The following is a 21735-nucleotide window of genomic DNA, read 5'->3' on the forward strand; positions in this document are numbered from 1 at the left end:
TAATAATAATAATAATAAATGTATTTCAATGAATACGTTATAAATATATATAATTTTCATTTAGAATAAAAAAATTTTAGAATTTCTGCCTTAATTTAATTTATTTTATTTGGTAGTAGCTACTATAAATAAAAACATTAAACTATACCCAACTAGTAATTCTTCACTAAAGATTAGTTTAGTTTAACAATCAACCGTCAGGTTGATTGTTAAGGAACATTAATATAGAAAATAATGTTGAAGTTTTTTAATTTTGAAGGGATAAAAAAAACTATTTAACTATATATTATTGTAGAGTTTTTGGAGTCAAATAATATTTTCCTTTATAAAAATTAAAAATTTTTAATAGTTTCCATAGCAAATGATTGTTTAATCCTCAATAAATCGCCTGATGTTTTGTAAAATTGTTTTCTATTATTCTTTTCATATGAGTTAGTTCACAAGGTCTGTATTTGGTCGTCTTCTAATGTATTTTACCGGATCTCCTTCTTTTACTTTGTTTATCAAAAAGTTATGTCTTAATTTGAGTCTATCATTTTACTTCTTTTGACTGAATAGTTTTAATTTTTCAACAACCGTATTTTCATTTTCTTTTTATGTTCCTTTCATTCGTCATCCTCTCGATACACTAATTTTAATAAAACGTGAAAATATTTGTAAAGGCTAAATTTTAACATAAAATTATGTTCAAAACAATAAATGTTGTGTTTTTGATGACTCTAAATCCAATTTTACACTATTACTATTATTTTTTTAATTTTTAGGAGATTGAAATGTATCTATTTGAGTTTAAAATTTAAACTCAATTATCAACTTTAAATTTTCAAGTAGTACTTTAAAAGAGTCATAGTTACTCCTCGTCATCTGGAAGATCCGGCGGTCCGAATTGGCCTCCCGGCAGCCGGAGAGGACGATGCGGAGAGTCTTGGGTCTACCAATTTATATCTGGAAACTTTACTGCTATTTACCTATCACAATAAGAAATAAGGTCACACGACAAGGTTATAAACCAAGTGACGCCGTAGTTCTTTCTTACTCAGAATAGCGGAGGCCTTTTCTAAAGAGAATCGCAGAAACCCATCACTACTGGTGGGTTTCCTACTACGAGGACCACTGCGCTCAATGTGGCCAAACAGAATGGGCTCCCAGATTCCCCGGTTTACCAGTATTAATAAAATAACCTTGGACTGGTCACGGTCGACGAAAACACCTATCTGATGATGCCTACACCCAGAGAAAAACCTCGATCTATATAATAAATTCATCGTTCAATTTGATAAATATATCATTACTATTGAATCTATGATATATTTATCAATATGATAATTTTTTTTCTTGTCTTGAACAATAATTATTTATAAGAATAATTATTTTGTTCGTATTAATAAAACATTATCATAAACCCTTGATAAAATTTCTCTATCAAAATTGATCGAGGTTTTTCTTTGGGTGTATCAAGCGAAGAGTTACGAGAACCCTAAAACTTGTAGAACAACTAGGGCCTCCAATCGGTTCAACAAGAATCCTGAAATGCAGATACGAAGAACCCTCTTTAGGGCAAATTCCAACAGATCGCAAGTTTAAGTGATTGAGGGGTACCTATTTGAGTTTTACTTAAATTATATGTTTCAGAGATCATTTTAAGCAAAATTTTGAATTACTTTTAAAAACTTTGTTTAATTTATAAGTGGAACCAATAAGCATTTTAGAGTTTGCCTAAAAATTTAACGAAATTGGTATCTTAAAATATTAAAAATTTTTTTTATTGATATTTGAAAAAAATCTTAAAAAGCCTTTAGTATAGATTATAACAAAATTTTTCTTTAAATTTTATTTAACGTCCTTTCAACTACGAAACTTAATTATTCTTTGAGAGAGGACGGAAAAACTCCCCCCCACGGAATCGAACTATACAGGACGCCACGTCTGTATTATAGACTATATTTTATGAGATACTTACGATTTTTAAACAATTTATAGTATAATATATATATGTATAAAGAACAAATTTTAAAGAGCATGATTTACAGTTTTTTGTATATATTTACAACATATTTAAAGTGTATATAATACCGTACTCCAATCATGAGTTTTATTTATGTTTAAACAGGTGATATTTTTAATCAAAATCTAATTATTTAAAAAATATTGCTTACTTTTGATTTCTTCAATATGATTATCAAATTGTAATTTGGTGCCCGTAAACACTTTTCTTCGAATTGTTGGAGATGACAAACTATCATAAGATGAAGACCGGCTTCTTGAACTTTCCAATTCATGTAGTGCAGGTTTAGTCACTTTATTATGTTCGGGGCCCTCAATTACTTTAATGCTTTTATGCACAGTTTTTTTTTCTACCACGACTATTTTTGCTTTTAAAATGCCTTCTTTCGAATAAACATCGCGTTCTTCGATAACTCGTTCAAAAGTCTCCTCACTAGAACCCTCTCGCCAATCGTTATGAACTTTTGTTTTTTAAAAGAATAGGTTTGACAGTAAAAATAATACAAATTATCATAAATTACAATAAATGACTATGTCCAGTGAGATAATATTATACTCAATATTTGGATATAAAATAAAGATTTTTTTTGGTAAGGGGCTAATATTATATTATAATATAATATGTTTTTATAAAACAATACGTACAATTTTTTTTAACTTTTGGGGTTCTAGAGAAATATTAAGAGGTCCAAGTCCCTCAAGTTTTATATTTCTGCTAGTATATTAATCAATAATCAGTTATTTTGATACCCAACAAAGATATCTGTCTCTCAAAATTGTGTATCTTACTAGAAAGTATTTTACCTTTCAATTAGGAGCATTTCCAATTTAATTGATATTCTTAAAAAAATGGAAACACCCACATCTTAATCACGGCTGCAATGAAACTTTTGCGGATGTGTAAATTAATTTTTGCTTTAACTTAAAAGTATTTTTATATAACAATACATATAATTTTCAAAATTTTTAGGGATAATTAGTGCTTTTATCCCTCTTCCTATAACTATAATTTTAAACATTTTTTATATTTGAAGAGTGAATGTGTCAAACGTTCTATGTGCCAAAAACATATTTGTTCAGAAAACACAAAAAACAATGGTAACATGGGCATGTCTCACGTATCGAACACCATCTATGAATGCAATTTTGTACAAGTAAAAAATTTAATTAACATTTGAAACACATACAAGATTGTGGCCTTTGGCACATAGAACATAAATCAGAAATAAAACAATTTTTCACTTTTTTGGCACATAGAACGTTTGACACATTCACTCTTCAATTATATTTTTCACTTTATATTGAAATAACTTTTTGATAACTTGACGGAATATTGCAAATTTTTTATTGATAAAATTTCAATTTGCCTTTTTGACAATAAGCTCTTTTGAAGATTCAACCATTAATCAAAGTTCTGCGAGAACTTAAAAATCATATCACGATTTTTATCTTTTCAATTTTTAATGTGCCATACGGTTATAAATAAAGACTTTTCGACGATTTGTCTTCTATGAATAATAAGCTTTTCAAGTCGTAAATTATGTAATTTTTGGTAGATATGTTAATTCTTTAGTTTCGATGCAAACCTGAGATGGTATTAATTTTACAATGATTATTTATTTATTTATTTATTTAAATACTTTTTGTGTCTGTCACTAGGTTTTATCAAGAATCATTAGATCGATTTTTATCAACGATACGTCGAAGTGCCACAAATTGTATCTAATTGAAAATATAACCCTCAAAAAGTGAAAAAAATACGATTTTTTAATTCAGTTACTTTTAACATTTTTAGACTATTTTTACTTAACTCTGCCATATGTTTTGGAAACTGTTTGAATGACTTCAAACGAAATTTTTTTTATAAAGACCTTGGTATCTCACTTTCATATTTTATGAAGATTTGACCCTTTAACTGCCCACAGGGGGGAGTTAAAAAATAAGAAATAACGATTTTTGTTTGAAAACTTATCCTTCTTAACTTTAGAAAATGTTACAAAAATACTACAAGTTTTACACATATTTTAAATTAAAGTTATTGTTACATACAGTAAGTTAAACAAAAAATGTTATTTCATTTAACTTTTCCCAAGTACAAAAAAAAATAATAAGATTTAAGTACTAGTTATACATTTTTTCAAGGCAAATTTATGCAGATTATAATGTCCATCCAAAGAAGTATATAAGTATAAAAGTACAAAAGGATAAAGACTAATTAAAAAAAAAAAAATGTTAAGGTATTAATGACTTATGATAAATTTCAAAGTTTAAATAATCAACTAACAAAAGTCAAAATAATGGAATAAAAAGGTTAAATTTCTATTTTATAGAAGTAACGAACTAAAAAAATACTTTAATTTTTATTATATCTATGTAAAAATTACATTATTAAATTATCGATTATTAATTTCATACTAATTTAATAACTAAAATAATAAACTATTGATATATTATACTTATACATCATAAAACTTGTAATCAAGGTATAATTATGTAAACAGAACTTTATGTTACTTTTTGAATAATTCAACAATAGATTTTAAAAAACACAGCACAGGGAGGTCGCGGCACAGTGGTGACGTGGCATAGTTGGATCAAGTATAATGATATCTGACAATGATTAAAATCACTATAAAAAATAAACGCTTCGATGCAAATCTTTAGATAGTGTTTAATTTTAAAAAATTGGTGTGTTATTCCAAAAGCTACATGATCTACTATTTTCTTATTTATATCCTGATTTAAATAAATTATGTCGAATAAAAGAGGGATATAAATATTATTTCTCATAAAAAAATTGTATTGGTCCATACACTTTTGAATAAGTTATAGCATTATAAAGTTAAAAATGTAAAGTATAAAATTGAGTATTTTCTCACAAAAATAGCATTCGGTAGAGCCGTATTTACCATGAAGACAAGTCCAGAGGTCAAATTCTTTTTTTTCATAATAAAGTACATTACATTAGCTTTAATTTAAGATATATATAAAAGTATCAAACCTTCCGGAACACTTTCAAAAGTTATGTTGAAAAAGTTAATTTTTCGTGAAAAAGTTGTCATTTTAAAACCCCCCTGTGGGCAGGTTAAGTGTCAAATTTACAAAAAAAATATACCAAATGATAGGTAAAGACATCAAGCATCTATAAAAAAAAATTATATTGATATGTTCATTTTTGAAAAAGTTACGACAGTTTTTAATAAAAAAAATTTAAGAAATTTCGAAAATTAGCGATTTTTAAATTTATAATTTTTTTGGAGGTTTCTCCCATTTACGGGGAACGAGGGAAATTTTTTCAATTTTTAAGGGTAATGTCTTCGACTAGATACAATTTGTGATCTTTTGACGTATCGTTGAAAGAAATCCGTTCGGTGAGAGCTGAGAAAAAGTGGTAACAGACACAAAAAAAAAAAACACATCATAGTAAAACCAATATCTTCTCAGCTTCGCATCGAAGCTAAAAAATAAAAATAACTAAAAATAAACACATCTTAGTAAAACCAATACCTTCTCAGCTTCGCATCGTAGCTAAAAATGAAACAATATCTAGATATTTTCATCGAAATGATTTTAATCACTGTCAAATATTATCTATATATACTTGTTTCAACTTTGCTGCAACCCCGCTTTGCTTTTTTTTTATGTATACGCATCAAAGTAGTAAAAATTAAAAGATTAAATGTTTTTAAACAGATAGAAAATGTACTATAATAGATTATGCAACCTAAAACCAAATAAATTTTTGATTTTATCATCATCGCTTAAGCCTCTATTCCAGATAATTGGTTTGGCTCTACTTTACAATGTTTTGTGGGGATTTTTACAACAGTTATCGACTTGATGCAATCTCATTAAGGCTAAGGGAACCAGTTATAGGCAAATTTTGTATCATTGTTGAAGTTCCCCAATTGGGAATCAACAGTAAACAGCATAGCTAAACATCAACCCTAAGGCGGTGACTCATTGATCCACTGCATTCACACAATTTTCGATTGTTTATTAGAATTATATTTATATTATTATATTATATAATGATATTATCATATTTATTTAAAAAAAATATATGTAACAATTTTTAACAGAGCCCCAATTATAATTAAAATAACTATGTAACTACTATAGTTTCGGTGAAGACCCAACATCAGGTTACTGTAAAAATTTAAAATGTAAAATTTTACTACACCAAATATATTTTTATTTTTTTTTTATTTATTCAGTAACCTAATGATGACTTTTTAGTAAAAACCATAATATTTATGAAGTTTTTTAATTAAACACTAGACTATTTTAATAAATAATTTATTTATATATTGAAAAGTATAAATTGCGTTATTCAATAATTTTATATTTCAAAATCAAACTTAATGATTACATGAAAACTAATTATAATATGAGTCAATGTGTGATAATTACTCTTTTTATATATTAATTCAATTTTAGTGGCTGATTTAAATGGTTCATAAATATGATAGAAATAACAAATAGAACTGCCCGGAAACGAAATAGTAACCATTAATCATATGAGAGGTATAAGGTTTATCAAATTTGTGATATGTAAGGATGGACAATATAAATATCTTATGTTGATAGTTGGCAATAATTTAATCAACGAGGGAACATAACACGAAAACCTCATATATACAAGATGGTCAAAAGTAAGGTAACAGTATAATTGATACAAACAATAAGAGTAATAGAAACCCGTTTCCTTACTTACTGAACATTCCATATATATATATATATATACAGGATGACTTTATTAAAATTAATTCATTTCACCATTTAGATTATAAAATTGAATTTATACAACAATAAAGATGTTTCTAATAAAGAGGCATATATATGTAGTGCTATCATTTAGATATATAAATGTACTAAATATATATTGAATTATTTGAAAGAAATAATGATGAATTGTTAATGAATCTTTTAATTGTTGCTTTATAAATTAAAAATAATAATAGATATAATTTTTAAGAGATAAAATAATTAAAATCATTGTTTTTATGAGTTAACGATGGTTTTAACTGATATCGATATTTTGTTAATTACAAGATTTCAAAAGAGTTTTCTATCTGTGGTAGTGGTTACATAATATATTTTATTTTTCTTAACTAATACATATAAAATGTTATACGTCAAATTTATATTATAATATGAATAGACGTAAGAAGTTAATTAGTTATTTTAACGCAATTCATCAATTGGTTTAAATTATTGATATGCTTTAAATTCATTATTTATAGCCATAAGCTAGCGACCGGTTTGTTAAGTGAGACTAATAATTACATTCTGCCAGAGATAATGTTTATAATTAAAAAGTATAGATATATTAAACCATTAATTTAAACATTTTTGCGTTGTCAGCTTTTAGAATAAAGAGAATTTGAAAAAGTTCAATACATAAAATGAATAAATGTTAAGTTAATATTTGTGTTAATTTTTTTCTTTTTTTTTTATTAGATTCTACAATTGGATTAAACTAAATATACTGTAAATTTTTACATATTATTTGTTTTTAAAATTATACGAGGGATTTATTAATTTAAATAATGAATTAAAACAAAGGAATAGCAAAGCTAAATTAACAAACCCAAATACATCTTTAATAATAATAATTTACACGTTCTTTACAAATAATTATATTGAGCTTACAAATAAAAATTTATTTTAGAAAAAAATGTATTTGTATGAAGATCAGTTGTTGAAATTTTATAGGTGTTAAGCAAATTATCTAGTATTCTAGTAATTCTAATAATCTAGTATTAAGCAAATTAAAATAAAATAATAAAAAAATGATTATTATAAATATATAATGATAATATTTATGTAATTTCATAATAGTTTGTGTTTAATTATATAATTATTATATTATATTACAGTATTCATTACTATTAACAGTAATCTGTTTATTATAACACATCAATTACTTAAAAATATAAATAATTCCAGATTATTTTTTCAGTTTTATCCCTTATACTAAATGGCTGATCCGGAGAGTCTAAACCTCCCTAAATACCAATATTTTTACATTATTTAATATATAGGATGAGACTTATTACGTGTTTCAAGTAATTTTTAATTTATAGGACCCCCCTTCAAAATTTTGAAAATTCACATCTGCTTATAACTTATAAAGATGTCAACTTAGTTTTTTTAATGACAATATACATATTTAATTAGTTTACAAAATGATTGGTCGATAATAACATTTGGACCAGTACTTCAGATTTTTTTTTTTTATATAAGAGCAAGAGTAGTGTTGCTGAAAAATGTACAAAAAACTACAAGATTTATCATACGCACGCCTCATCTTTAATATGTATTCATAGTTGCCGACAAATATGAAATATATGGTCTAAATTTTGTTATTTCCTTAATTAAATAAGATTCTATTTTATAAACAAGTTAACTATGTTTTTATTTTTAAGTTGATACCCTTATAAGTTATGAGGGATGAACTAATAAAGTACTTAATAATTAATATATTAAAAAATATATATAATTAAAAAAAGCGAAAAAATTTTTTTAAAAAATACTGAACACAGTGGGGCCGCGGCACAGTGGGGACGTGGTATAGTACAGTATAGATGATATCTGACAGCCATTAAAATCACCATCATAAAAAATGCTTCGATGCAAATTTGTAGTTAATGTTTAATTTTAAGAAATTGGTTGATTATTCTAAAAGCAAAATTAACTCCTATTTCTATCATTATTCTTAATTATTAGTTGATTTATAAATATAATCTATGAATAAGTATCTATAAAAGCAATTTAACGTAGTACGAAATTGATATTTAATAATTATGTATTGTAATTTTTTCAAAGATTTTATAAAAAATTTTAAAGTATTTATAACTTTCATGGTAAATGTATATAAAAATTGAAGGGCCTGGCACAAAACTTTTTAGATAATAAATTGTTGTTAATTGTGAATAAATGGTCTGCAAACAATTTTCATCGAAGTAAAAAATATATTTTTATTATTCAATTTTTCATTCTAATTTCAAATCAGCAATTATATGTTTTTATCACCAATAATTTTTTATTAGATACGATTTGTGATCTTTTGACGTATCGTTTTAAGAAATCGGTTCGGTGAGAGCTGAGAAAAAGTGGTGACACAAAAAAAAAAATCATATTAATCACATCATAGTAAAATTAATACCTTCTCAGCTTCGCATCGAAGCTAAAAAAATTTATGAATTTTATTAAATTATAAAAATTTGAGTAAGAGGAGTTAAATAATAAGTTTTTTCTTTATANTTCTCAGCTTCGCAACGAAGCTAAAAAAATTTATGAATTTTATTAAATTATAAAAATTTGAGTAAGAGGAGTTAAATAATAAGTTTTTTCTTTATAGTGTAAAATTTCTGAATGTGTTTTAATGGATAAGTAACAGTTTTGACAAAAATAAAATTGATCATAGTCATTTAAAGTATAGAATTTAATGTTAATAATAATTTTACCAGTTGTTTCTTGATAATTATTAGATCCTGATGGTTTATGAATGTTATCCTCATTCTTATTAAGTGTTTTTTTATTTGGAATTTCATCGACGTCAGGTGGTTTATCACCCTTAGACAATTCTTGAAATGCCAGGGATCTATTAGGTCTTTCCATACTAATCAACTTAAGTCCTACAATCTCGAAATATTTCTATGGACTGTTAAAACAAAAGTAGTATTAAACCAATAAAACTTTTTAAAACATGCAAATCGATGTCCGAACACATGAACCACGAACCACAACTGTCTATCAACTGACTAAAGAATATATTTATTTTGATGTTTAACCGGTTGTTAAAATTACAATGCCGGTGTATTGTAAAGATTAACATATATCGCATGGGTCGGACAATACTTCATGGAATCGTTAATCATTATTACTATGAACATTTCACAGCAGAGAATCGTTTAGTTTGAAATTACTTAATCAAATAAAAATATGGTTGGAATTTTATATATTTTATATTATATTAAAAATTATTTTTAATATATTTATTTGATACTTTGTTCAAGTACCGTAAATTATTTTTATGCAATAAAGCGATCGGATTTTAAAAAGATCTTGAAGTTGAAGATTCACCAAATTAATTAAAGTTAAATATTTTTTTTAATTTGAGCACAGATGCAAAATAGGTCTCTCCCACATTTTAAAAAACTACATATACAAATTTATAAAAAGAAATTTTAGAGAGGGAAAGTTAGATACAATAAGTCCCTCCAAAAGTTTTGTTGAAATTGAGCCTATGAATTTAAGAATCAAATATCAATGGGCTATTACAATTAAAAAGTTAGGTAGTGCTGATGACGCAATAAACGAAGACCCTGAACAGAACGATAATTATTAGACCGCGACTGTCATTCCGATTAGTTTACACATGACGAGATTGATGTTACTATAGAAATAAACTCTAATTTCTCCGTTGATTAAGATATGGACAATGCACGAGTATGCGTCTAGAATAAAGTACACAGTGAATAAAATTGCTGATTACCCCCAAGGACTACACCGGTAAAACGCGAATGAAATTTAAAGGATTAGATGTACGTTTGACAGAGACACCAAAACATTAATGATGAGATAACAATATTTATATTTCNGACACCAAAACATTGATGATGAGATAACAATATTTATATTTCACGTCTGTCAATGACGTCGTGGTCCCAGTGATACGGAGCACCGTATGATCTGTTATCAATTCGACGAAGCTGCTGTACTCACATGGTGTGCTTTGCTGAAATATTTTCTCGTCCGACAAAAACTTATTACTGTACGCACTTCCCAACGTCATTTTGCAATTAATCGGCACGGGTATTGTTTATCACAAAATTCTATAACTGAGCGATACGTTCACGTTCTAGGCTAGACGACCAACACTAAGCTCAATCAACGTGTTCTCTGACGGTTGCATAGTATATCGTAGGTTTCGCATGAATATTATTTTATTGTTTGTAGTGCAGGCACTGTGCGCTGTGAAATAAGCGAGCATAACGTCGATAAAGTTTCACTTTCACTGTGGTGGCGCGCAGGACAATGGGTCAGGACGTTGTGTGTTCGTAGGGAGGACGGGAAGGGAACCATGTGCTCTTGGCGTACAAATGACCTCAAAACACATAATTGCCATACGCCGTTAACAAAATCGCGCTGTAGTAGGCAACATTTTTTTACGTCGTTGATCTGGTTCTGATTAAATTTACTAGAATAATTGTCTCGATACTGGAACAATATATTCTCGGTTCTTATTTATTGTATAAAATATTAACTATAATGGTAATTACTAGCAATGAAAATGACAACCGTACTTTTTATTAGTATTTTAAATGACTTGTTTGACCAAAAAATTACGATTAAATATTTTACTTGATTCGTTTTTTAAAGAATTCAAACTAACAATTTTGTATAGTAAGTATTATCTAGGATAATATACAAATGTATATTCACATTATAGTTTATTCAGAATTAATATTGAAAATATAATTTTCTTAAAGTTAATTAATGATTTAGTTATTTCTATGCCACGATAAAATTATGAAAAAAACTAATCTTAATAAAATGTAGTAGACATTTTTAGAGAAACATAATATCAATATATTATTATACTTAATTTAATTTATTTTTTATAAAATTTATTATACTATTTGACTGGGATAACAATAATTTGGTGTCGAACACCGAACGACTGAGCAATTTAAAATTAATTATCTTGCAATAGTATACATGTTTTATACTATGAAATATTTTTTATTGGTCAACTAAAGAATAGGGACAAATTAAGTAAAAATGTTCGAGAACGCCATTTTCAGTTTACCCGAATTAAAATATATTTTATACTAATATAAATATAATTTTTCTGACAATTTGGAGATTATTTATTTCATTACAATTGAATAATTAATCTCTAACTATGAAGTCCCTCTATTTGTGTTAATGAACTAAATGCTGTTAAATAAAATTTGGATATCTATAAATGACTAGCTAACTAAAAAATTATTTTTGAATAATTGTACTTAATAGGATTATTCTATTAATGTTTATTTTATGAATATGTATAATTGAGAAATACTTGTATGGTTTTACGGTTATTGCGTCTAAACAAAGGTAATGTGTACAATAATTGTAAGTTCCTAGAAAATATTGACGTTAAAAATTCAACTATAATATTAGTAAATATTAAATAATAGGGTTCGTCAACGATATCGATGACTTTTTTCATTTTCCCATGATATCAATTATTTTTGAAAAATCGGAATAATTGAAAAAATAATTTCTAATAAAAAAAAACAATTTGAATTTTGGTCACTTTGTTATGAAATATATATTTCTCATTAATAAATCAAATGTCAGATTATGCGGCCAAGTTAAAATAATTTTTTTATTTGAAAAGAAATAATTTAAATATTTTATGTATATCGTCATTTAACAAAGTTTAAAGATTTATTGAACTCTACAAAAATCATACTGTACGAGAAGTAATAAAATTTGAAATACCCTTTATCTAAAGTCGAGAACTCAACATAACTTATTTAAATAAACTATAGTCATAAAAAAATATTCTAATTTTAATTTTGCAAACGCATATCATTGAAGTATTTAAAATGTTTATTGCATCACTTATTAAGCGTTCTCATAAAACATTTAATCCTGGGTTTTATTTAAATCTATGTTATTTTTGCCAACATCGAACAAATGTACAAACATTAATGTTTGTAATGAATAATATTTTGTTGTAATAGAATTCATAACATTTTTCTTATACTATTCAAAAAATTAACCACTTGTAAATTATTGTAGTTAAGTAATTAATCAAGTAATAATTGTACATAAACTATTATTAATTTCAAATATCTCGTATTGTCTTAAATTTAGTTGGTCGTATCCAAATCCTAAAAATGTTATTCGTTCGATTTGTATTACATAAACATTGTAATCTAAAAATTGGAACAGCAAAAGTCTTACACCTTTCTCGCTCTTCATAATTAATGAGAAATATTCCCACACTTCGTTTAGTAAACAACGTTAGCAGACACCTGTTTGATGAAGTTAGATGAACGTTTTTATGTTGATGGTTTGTGGCATTATTTTGGAAATAACCTTGTGCCGATATCGTATAGTAAAACGGTTGCGATATTTTTGGGTAGGGCAATCCAAGGTTAGCGCTTTTATACCTATAAAATGTTTCTATATTGTTGTTTTTTTATTTTATCAATCCAAAATACTATATTATTAAAAAATTAAAAATCTAGGCGTTCTTTCTTTTTCCGTTAACTGCATTCAGTTTCAAATTTCAAATTTAATATAGTATTGTTTTTGATTATAAAGTGTATTAAAGTAGTATAAATGTTATAAAAGCATTAAAGAAGATTTTAACATAAAAAATTATAGTTAAAATGGTTTGTTATTATTATTTGTAATAGATTACTTACATTTTCTTCGGATATTTTTATTAAAAAGTACTTAATTTATTTTTCTTAGAAACATTTTTCACCAACATACATTAAATCTATGTTCATATTTACTGGAAAGTGTTCATTTTGGTATGTGTTATTTAACCGACAGCATGAACTCAACCTACTAATTTTATTGTCGGTCCCAGTAAATGTTAAATATCTTTCAAACACTCGTCTGTTGTTTCTGACCAACATCTTTTGTAGCTTTCGTTTTATTTCAAACATTTTACTGGAGATTTTTAGATGTAAAATGTAAGAAACACACAAGTCGTCATCAAGTAATTTTTCTTCGTTTACTTAGTAACTTATGACTAAATGTGTCCAAATAATCAAGTTTACAAAACTGTTGGTAATTTATTTTGATTCCGTCATATTGTATTAACTGCAACTAAATTAGTTAGCAAACTATTTACTGGCAAGAGATTTTGGCCTGCATTTGCATTCCGGATATAATGTATTTTTGTGTAGGAGTTTGGTTTAAACTCAAAATTATCATTTTAATTACTTTTCATTAAACACTGCAGCTCTTTATACGAAAATTTTCACTAAAATTAAACTAACTAAAAAATATCGATTTAAATATTTTACTATGTAAACCAACTACTAAATGTTTTAAAGCTATTAAAACCAAATTCATAAACGATTATAATTATTGCTTTAGTCAATTGGTATACATCAACTTGAAATTGGATACATAGACAGAAAAATTCACCATTTTGAGTTTCAGAAATTATCTTCCTCTGTAAGATCCTATTACAAATTTCTTAGTAAGACACTGTTCATATTCATTTAATTCAAAATCCAATGATGTATTAAAATACATCAACTTGTATTGTTACGGTAAACAGTAGATTAACTTCTTTTAGAATAAAAGAAAATTATACAGTTTTATGTATTTTTTTTCNATTCTTCCTTTCTTTCTTTTAGGATGAAAATTATACAGTTTTATGTATTTTTTTTCATGAAATACAGTCGAAATCGAGTATACTAGAGATGTTCGACAAAATTTTAGAACATTTATTTATATGGTAAAATTGTACAATTTACTTAATTTTTTTGTAATTGTCAACTCATAATTGGATACTAATTTATTTTTTTCAAAAAAAAATTATAAAACTTCAACAATACAATAGATGAATAGTCATTTTCTTACTTGTATACTTTAAAAAGTATTTTTAATTTGTATTTTTCGATTGTAAAGTGTTAAATGAACCATACTACGCGACGTTTGTAGTTATCTGTATGTATAGATATAAAATACATAATAATTACCTTGTAGCATATAAATCGTAGCTTGATACTCTGCCAATTTCTCGTCGACATAGTCTTGAGATTGTGAAGCGATGATTTCAGCTGTTGACCGACCATCGGGTACATTGTCTTCTTCGTCCAGCCATTGTTGAGGCGAAGGAGCTTCAAGCACCACGAACTCTCGAGGTCTATACAAGGGTGGTAATGATCCAGATTGGTCATAGATTTGAGGGGAAGGACACTAATAACAACATAATTTGTATATTATTAATTGTATATTTTTGATAACCATTAAATTATATATATATATATTTTAATTACAGGTGATGGATATCTGTAAGGCTGCGGTCCAGAAGGTAAAGGTGATGAAGTCGGTCTCATAGGTTTTGGACACGGAATGTATGGTGGTGGTAATCGGTGTACTGGTGATTGGCGAGTAGGAGTTGCTGGTCTAAAAGACACAGGAGGTGAAGTAACAGAAGGCACTGGAGCCCAACCTTTTGGATGAGCTGGTGGTCTTGACATTTTTTAGTTACAATTTCAGTCTAAAAGTTATTTAAAAAAAAAATACAAAACGAAATTTATTATTTTTTGTTTTTTAATTTTATTAGAAGCTGTCTATTTTTATTTACATAACACAATTTGAATACATAAAAAGGATAAATATTGACTCTAATATGCATATTGAATTTTTATAAGATGCCTAAAATATGATATTGAGTTTTAATTAAAGTATTCAACTATATTTTAATTATAAAATTTGAGTAATATACTAATTTTACCAACTGAACGTAAAATATTCAATTATCATTCCAAACAAATAACTTTTACATAAATAAAATAAATTTTTACTACAAAATAAACTTCATTATATTTTCACTAATAATGTTTTAACATGATTGTGAAACAGGAGAGTATCACTAATATTTTAGTGTAATAAAGTTTTCATCGTCTTTTAAACATTTTAATTAATATTCTCTGTATATTACATAGGCAGATGTGTATACTTTTTTGTTCAATCACCATTATTTTTTTTTTAATAAGAAATAATGTCATAATTTCTGTTAAAAATATAAAACAAACTTTATTTTTAAAAAGTTAACGAGTGATAGCTAAATTGCAGTAGTCTATTTATAACCCACGAAGATTTTCATCTTTACTTTTAAGTTCAAGGTTATAAAGGAAAAATCAAATTAAATGAAAGTAACAATGTAGATATTTTGGTGATTTTATTTGTAATTATATAAAAGTATTATCATCAAATAATGTAACTCGTGGATAATTTATTCAGATTTGTTTTATATAGATAGAATAAGTAATCAAAAAATAATTAAACATCAAATATATTTTTATTTAATTTGTAAGTCTTTCTTTTAGAATGATCAAGTATACACATAAAGAATATTAAAATTGGGTCAATTAATTATAATAAAAATAACGATTAATGTATGTTTGGTGCCAAACTGAGGAAAATGCTTAAAATACAGTACTGATGGCATCTCTTATGACCTCGGTATGAAGCGTTAGTAATGAACATATAAATAGAGTGACAATAATATGTCTTTAAAAATGAGTAAAACAATTAATGTCTTATATAAAACGTGTCCATTTAGAATTACATACATTTTATTTTTACAAAATTTTCCTACGTACAATGATATATTTATTTATTAATTATTTGAGGCTAATTAAACGTATTATTTTGATACATCGATTGTCAATGTAATTGTGAGTTTAAATAAAACACAGTTTTAAATTCAAATATATTTTCTAGGAGGGGCTCTAAGCATTGAGTCAACCATAAAATATGTTATGTCATATTTTATAAAATTACTAAAAAAAAGATAAAGAGCATAAAAAAAGAAATATGTTTAACTCCATATTAAGCACGGCGACAAATTTTGCAAAATTAATATCATCATTGTTACCCTGAAATTGCCAGGAGAGCTATAAAAAATTCTAGGTATTTCCAGCTTTATCCTACCTGGTAGTAAATCTAGATTCTGGTAATATCTCAAATAAAATTTCTAAATGAGTTACTATATGAGCATAAATGAGAATAATAAATAAAAAGAATATTTAAAATTCTATTAAATTAAATAACACAAATTACTTAATAGAGAACCACGAAAAAAGTTGATAAAAAAATTTAAAAATGTTAAAAAGTTGAATAATAGAGCTATAAAAATATCAATTGAAGCTGAAAATGTATATAAAATTACAGACTTAACACTTTCAATTTACATTTTATTATTTATTTCGTTATATTTAATATATATATATATTGTAAAAACAAAAATGTTCATACATTATGAATACTAACATACATATACACGGAAGAATATATAAAAACTAATCAATGATAAAATGTTTTTACCAAAACCTACGATAGTTTGAATTACTCAAATCTCAGTAAATATTAATTTTAGATATATTTTTAATTTTTATATTTTAATATAAATAGTATAAATAAATTAGATATATACTAATGAACTATTAAAAAAAATTACTTTAATTTATAAATAATCTACATATTTTTATATTTAATAATATTTCAAATTTGATTTAAAATAATGTGTGTAACATATAAGTATGTTGTCAGTAAAATACACATACATGTGTAATTTAAATTCTAATAAAAATAATAATTATTGTTCTTAATTAATATATTAATTATTATTCTTGATAAAAAAAACCCAACCAAACACAACATATATGGCAAAAATCTGTTTGAAAATTCAAAGGTAGTAGAGAGTTGGAAAATGTATATGGAGGATTGTATGACGGAAAAGAGGAAATCGCAAATGAAGAGGAATATATAGAAAATGACCCGAAGTACTGATGAGTGAATTTGAAAAATCTCTAGGAGAACTGAATGACAAAAAAGCAACAGGGATTGACGATATCCCGGCTGAATTACTAAAAAATATAAGGGAAAAGATAATATATCAATTGTTTAAAATTATTAAATATAGTTACAATAAAAGAAGTCTACCAATGGGTTTTGTCAAGAGTAGAACTATAACAGTTCCGACGAAAAACAATGTTACGAAATGTGGAAACTGTAGAACTATAGCGCTCCTTTCTCACGCTTTTAAAACACTTCTAAACATTATCAAGAACACATTGAGAGAAAACAAAATACATAGAAAAATCAGTTTGAATTTAGGAAAGGGCGAAGAAGCGATTTTAGCAATGAGATAGATCCCTGAGAGAATAATTACACTGAATAGAAATATTATAGCGACATTCATAGATCTAGAGAAGGTTTTCGATAAAGTGAATTGGAGAATCTTATTCAAGATATTAAGAAAAAAAGGAATTGATTGGAAAGATAGACTTCACCTTCAACTTATTTAATGATCAACAACAAAAACAAATGTAAATGGATCGGTAAATCTTGAAAATCAAACGAATTTTGGTTTATTTTAAAAGCAACACCAAAAAACACACGTAATTACAGTGTGATTTTCTTTAAATTAGGCACTCGATTTCTCTTGAAATAGTAACAATATGAAGAAATACTTTTTAGTATTTTTGAGTTTCATATATTTCTCGATTTATCAATTATTAATTTTTTTTAATTCATCTCATATACTTATAAGAATGCCAAATTTATGTTTTTATAGCAACATACATATTCTGAAAGATTATAAAATAAAAAATTATCTAATTTAGAAAATGATCGGTTGATAACAACTTTTGAACTAGTATTTCAGAAGTTATTAACATTTTTAAATATAAAATCGTGGTAGAAAAAGTAATGCATAACAACAAAAATAACAAAACCCACATTTCACCCCACTCTATATATAAATTATAATTTCAGAATTGAGAGGTCAAAAGTTTTCTTAATTAGATCATTTTTATATAGATTTGTATATAATCAATTAAAAAAATAAAGTAAACACTCTAAAAGTTTTGATAATGGTAACATTGTCCCTGAAATACTTATCCGCAATATTTTAGAAACTTTTTGAGTTAAATATTCATAATATAATTTTAATTTTAAATAAGTAATCACAAATAATCATTTTTATTATTTAAAACTTATGTTGAAAAAGTTCATTTTTATCCAAAATTAACTATTTTTATTCCCTCCCTTTAGCAGATAGATAGTCAAATTTTCAAAAAAATTACTCCATAAAAGAGAGACACGTATAGTATTTATGAAAAATATTTTGTTTATATTCATCAATTTTTTCAAAAATTATGACAGGTTTAAGAAAAAAAAAATTTTTAATTTTAATTTAAAAATCGTAATTTTTTGGGTATTTACCCCATTTAAAAAAATGAGAAAAATATTTTCAATATTTGAGTGTAATTTCTTCAACTAAATACCGTTGTATAATATTGATTCTGTTGTAACTGAAAACTAGTAATAACAGACATAAAAAATAAAATAACATATAATTTAATTAATAACTTTTCAGCTTTGCATCGAAGTTAAAAACAAAAATTATTTTTAGAATAGAAAATGCTCTCTGTCCGAAAACATTTGTTATGATTTTCATAACATAATCTAACAGAATGCTCTTGATTTTTAATATATCAATTTATCGGGAGAGATATGGTTTTATTATAATTTAAAAACCTATTGTTTTTAAATTCTTCAAAATTAAATATATATTATCCGTTAAAAAAAAAAGTTAAGACATATTTTTATAAGTTTAAATAGTAACTTTTTTTCTTAAGTCTGGTTTTATTTGTTTTGGATTTTTTTTCTAAATTGGAATCAGAAAGTACGTACTTCATATACTTCATATTAATTGAAATAAAAAAATTATTTTTAAGCTCTTTTAAAGTATTAAAAATATTTAAAATATTTTTAAAACAAATTAATAGTAATATTTTTGTAAATATTTAACTATTAACTTTCCCATTTTTATTATTTTTAAATAAGTCTGTGTTAATAACTTTTGTAATAAACAATGTAACATTAAAATTATCTACATATAAAAATACTCATAAAAAGTTAGTAAAAACTAGTATAGAAAAATTTTTAACTAATATACTGGTACTGATTGAAAAATTACTCAAAAAATATAAATAGTTTAAATTTTTATTAGTTGATTTTAAAGTATGTCAAAGGTAAATAATTTTATTACTCAAGATTTTTTTTTAATATTAAAAAAATGTATTTGAAAAAAACCCGAATAAAATAATATTTTATTAATTGAGTATTTACCTATGACGAAATAATATTTCTAGTAAATGTAGTAATTATAACTAACTACAGTTAGTGGAGTATTTTTATATTGTTTTGTAAACTACTCTAGATTCAATAGGTAAAATTTTATTAAAGTATAGTTATCAATCAGGTAACTAATAATTTAAATTAGAATAACAAAAAACTCGACAGAGGACTAGGGAGAACATGGTCATCTTTTTATGCCGGCTTTGCCGCAACAAAACATTATGCAATATATAAAAAATAAAATTACTAAAATTAACCAAGTATTTTAAATAATTTCTATTTGTAAATTCATGGCGTAAATATTACAAATTTTACTTATTTCTAGCAATTCATTTATATTTAACTAAATAATTGTAATAAACGTAACTATAGCTGATTTTAATTAAATACTACATTTGAAATAATGATTTAGTTCACGTTATTATAGTTTTATCGAAAAACAATACAATACACTGAGGATAATTTGTTGAGACTTACGTTGTAAACAGAAATATGTATCCAATTGTCTATAATAATTGTTTTAAAACCACGCAATTATAACAATAAGAACCACACATACAACAATGATTTATGTGAACGCTAAGAAATTGATCGATAAAAGGACAGGGAGTTATCCTGAAAACCACGAGGGAACTGAAAAAGATTTTACGCATAGAGCTATTGCCGACGTAGACATCAATTTAAATATAACATTTGGCACTGAACCTTCGACCAAAACCCGATCTTCTTTTGCGTGTACAGACATACACGCATATACACATTCGTTCTTACGAATTATTAAGAAACAACATAACTAATTTCTTTTTTAACATTTAAAGAAAGTTCTTAAAAGTTTATTAAAAGATTACTTCAAGTTGTATTTATTATAAAGACTAATGGATACAGTTGTTTGTTCCAAAGAACATAAATAATGGTCAGAAACATAATTTACGTACATATTAGTAATATAAAACCGTTTCCATGATTAACATTAATTAAATAAGGCATTAAATAATATATTTGGACATTATCCGAGAGGCACAGCGTATAATTTGCTCACTGAGACACGATAAATATTTTATTTTCGGATAACCAATTCATATTTAAGGCGCCGTGTGGTCTGCTACATCAAACGGAAAACAAACACACAAACCGTTCAAACATTAGTTCATCTACTAGTTTTTCCACATAATATTTGATAGTCAACCTGTATTTAAAGCAAATTTGTAGGGGAGCCTTTTAATGTTTTAATAATTTTCAAGGTTACAGGATATACATCAATAAATGTAGTTCTTTTTCACTGTAGAGCAAACTTATAAACTTGCAAGAAAGCTTAACCCATTATTACGTCAATTTTTAACAACTTGCTTACACATACAGTGATTTATTGGACCCTCTATTAGATAGAAACCACTCTTAAATGGATAAATTTTATAGTCACAGTGTTTAAATGTATAAAAATTCTCTTCTATTCATCAGAAACTCCCTTCTGCGGAAATAATAATAAATTTAAGCTTTGTCCAAATACCTCATTTTAATAGATAACAGTAAAATAAAATTGTTTAAGTATTATAGAATTATAATAAATTATAAAATAAAACATATTCTGGAATAATTACCATTTATTTTCGATAAACATATAATAAAGCAGCATTACATAAGCACAAGAAATATTTTATAGTTTATAAGACTATTATATAAATAACTAAGTAAACTATTGCAGAAAAAAAAATTACAATAAAAAAATAATAAGTAATAGATACAATAACAAAGTTGTATCTAATTTAAATTTAAAAAAAAATTACTTGTTTGTTTTTTAGCTATAAATGTATTATCAAAAACTTA

At 25.3% G+C, this 21735-nt stretch overlaps 2 protein-coding genes and 1 long non-coding RNA gene across 3 annotated transcripts; 1 reads left to right on the plus strand and 2 right to left on the minus strand.

Annotated features, from left to right (window-relative positions):
• Positions 1-945: 945 nt before the first annotated feature.
• LOC126894091 (uncharacterized) lies at positions 946-11033 on the minus strand. The gene is made up of 4 exons (XM_050664784.1): positions 10738-11033; positions 9477-9673; positions 2157-2465; positions 946-968 (listed from the first exon to the last, which is right to left on the minus strand). The coding sequence occupies exons 2-4, from the start codon at positions 9628-9630 to the stop codon at positions 961-963; spliced, it is 471 nt and encodes a 156-aa protein (XP_050520741.1). The 5' UTR covers positions 9631-9673; positions 10738-11033; the 3' UTR covers positions 946-960.
• A 3664-nt stretch (positions 11034-14697) lies between these two features.
• Positions 14698-15239, minus strand: LOC126894092 (uncharacterized). The gene is made up of 2 exons (XM_050664785.1): positions 15036-15239; positions 14698-14955 (listed from the first exon to the last, which is right to left on the minus strand). Exons 1-2 carry the CDS (start codon positions 15237-15239, stop codon positions 14698-14700), a joined length of 462 nt encoding a protein of 153 aa, XP_050520742.1.
• LOC126894097 (uncharacterized) lies at positions 14855-15301 on the plus strand. Its single transcript, XR_007701312.1, has 2 exons — positions 14855-14973; positions 15038-15301. It is a non-coding gene; the product is annotated as an uncharacterized LOC126894097 (long non-coding RNA).
• The last annotated feature ends 6434 nt before the right edge of the window (positions 15302-21735 follow it).

Source organism: Daktulosphaira vitifoliae, unplaced genomic scaffold, assembly GCF_025091365.1.
Source record: "Daktulosphaira vitifoliae isolate Bord-2020 unplaced genomic scaffold, ASM2509136v1 Scaffold_1, whole genome shotgun sequence".
NCBI lineage: Eukaryota > Metazoa > Arthropoda > Insecta > Hemiptera > Phylloxeridae > Daktulosphaira > Daktulosphaira vitifoliae.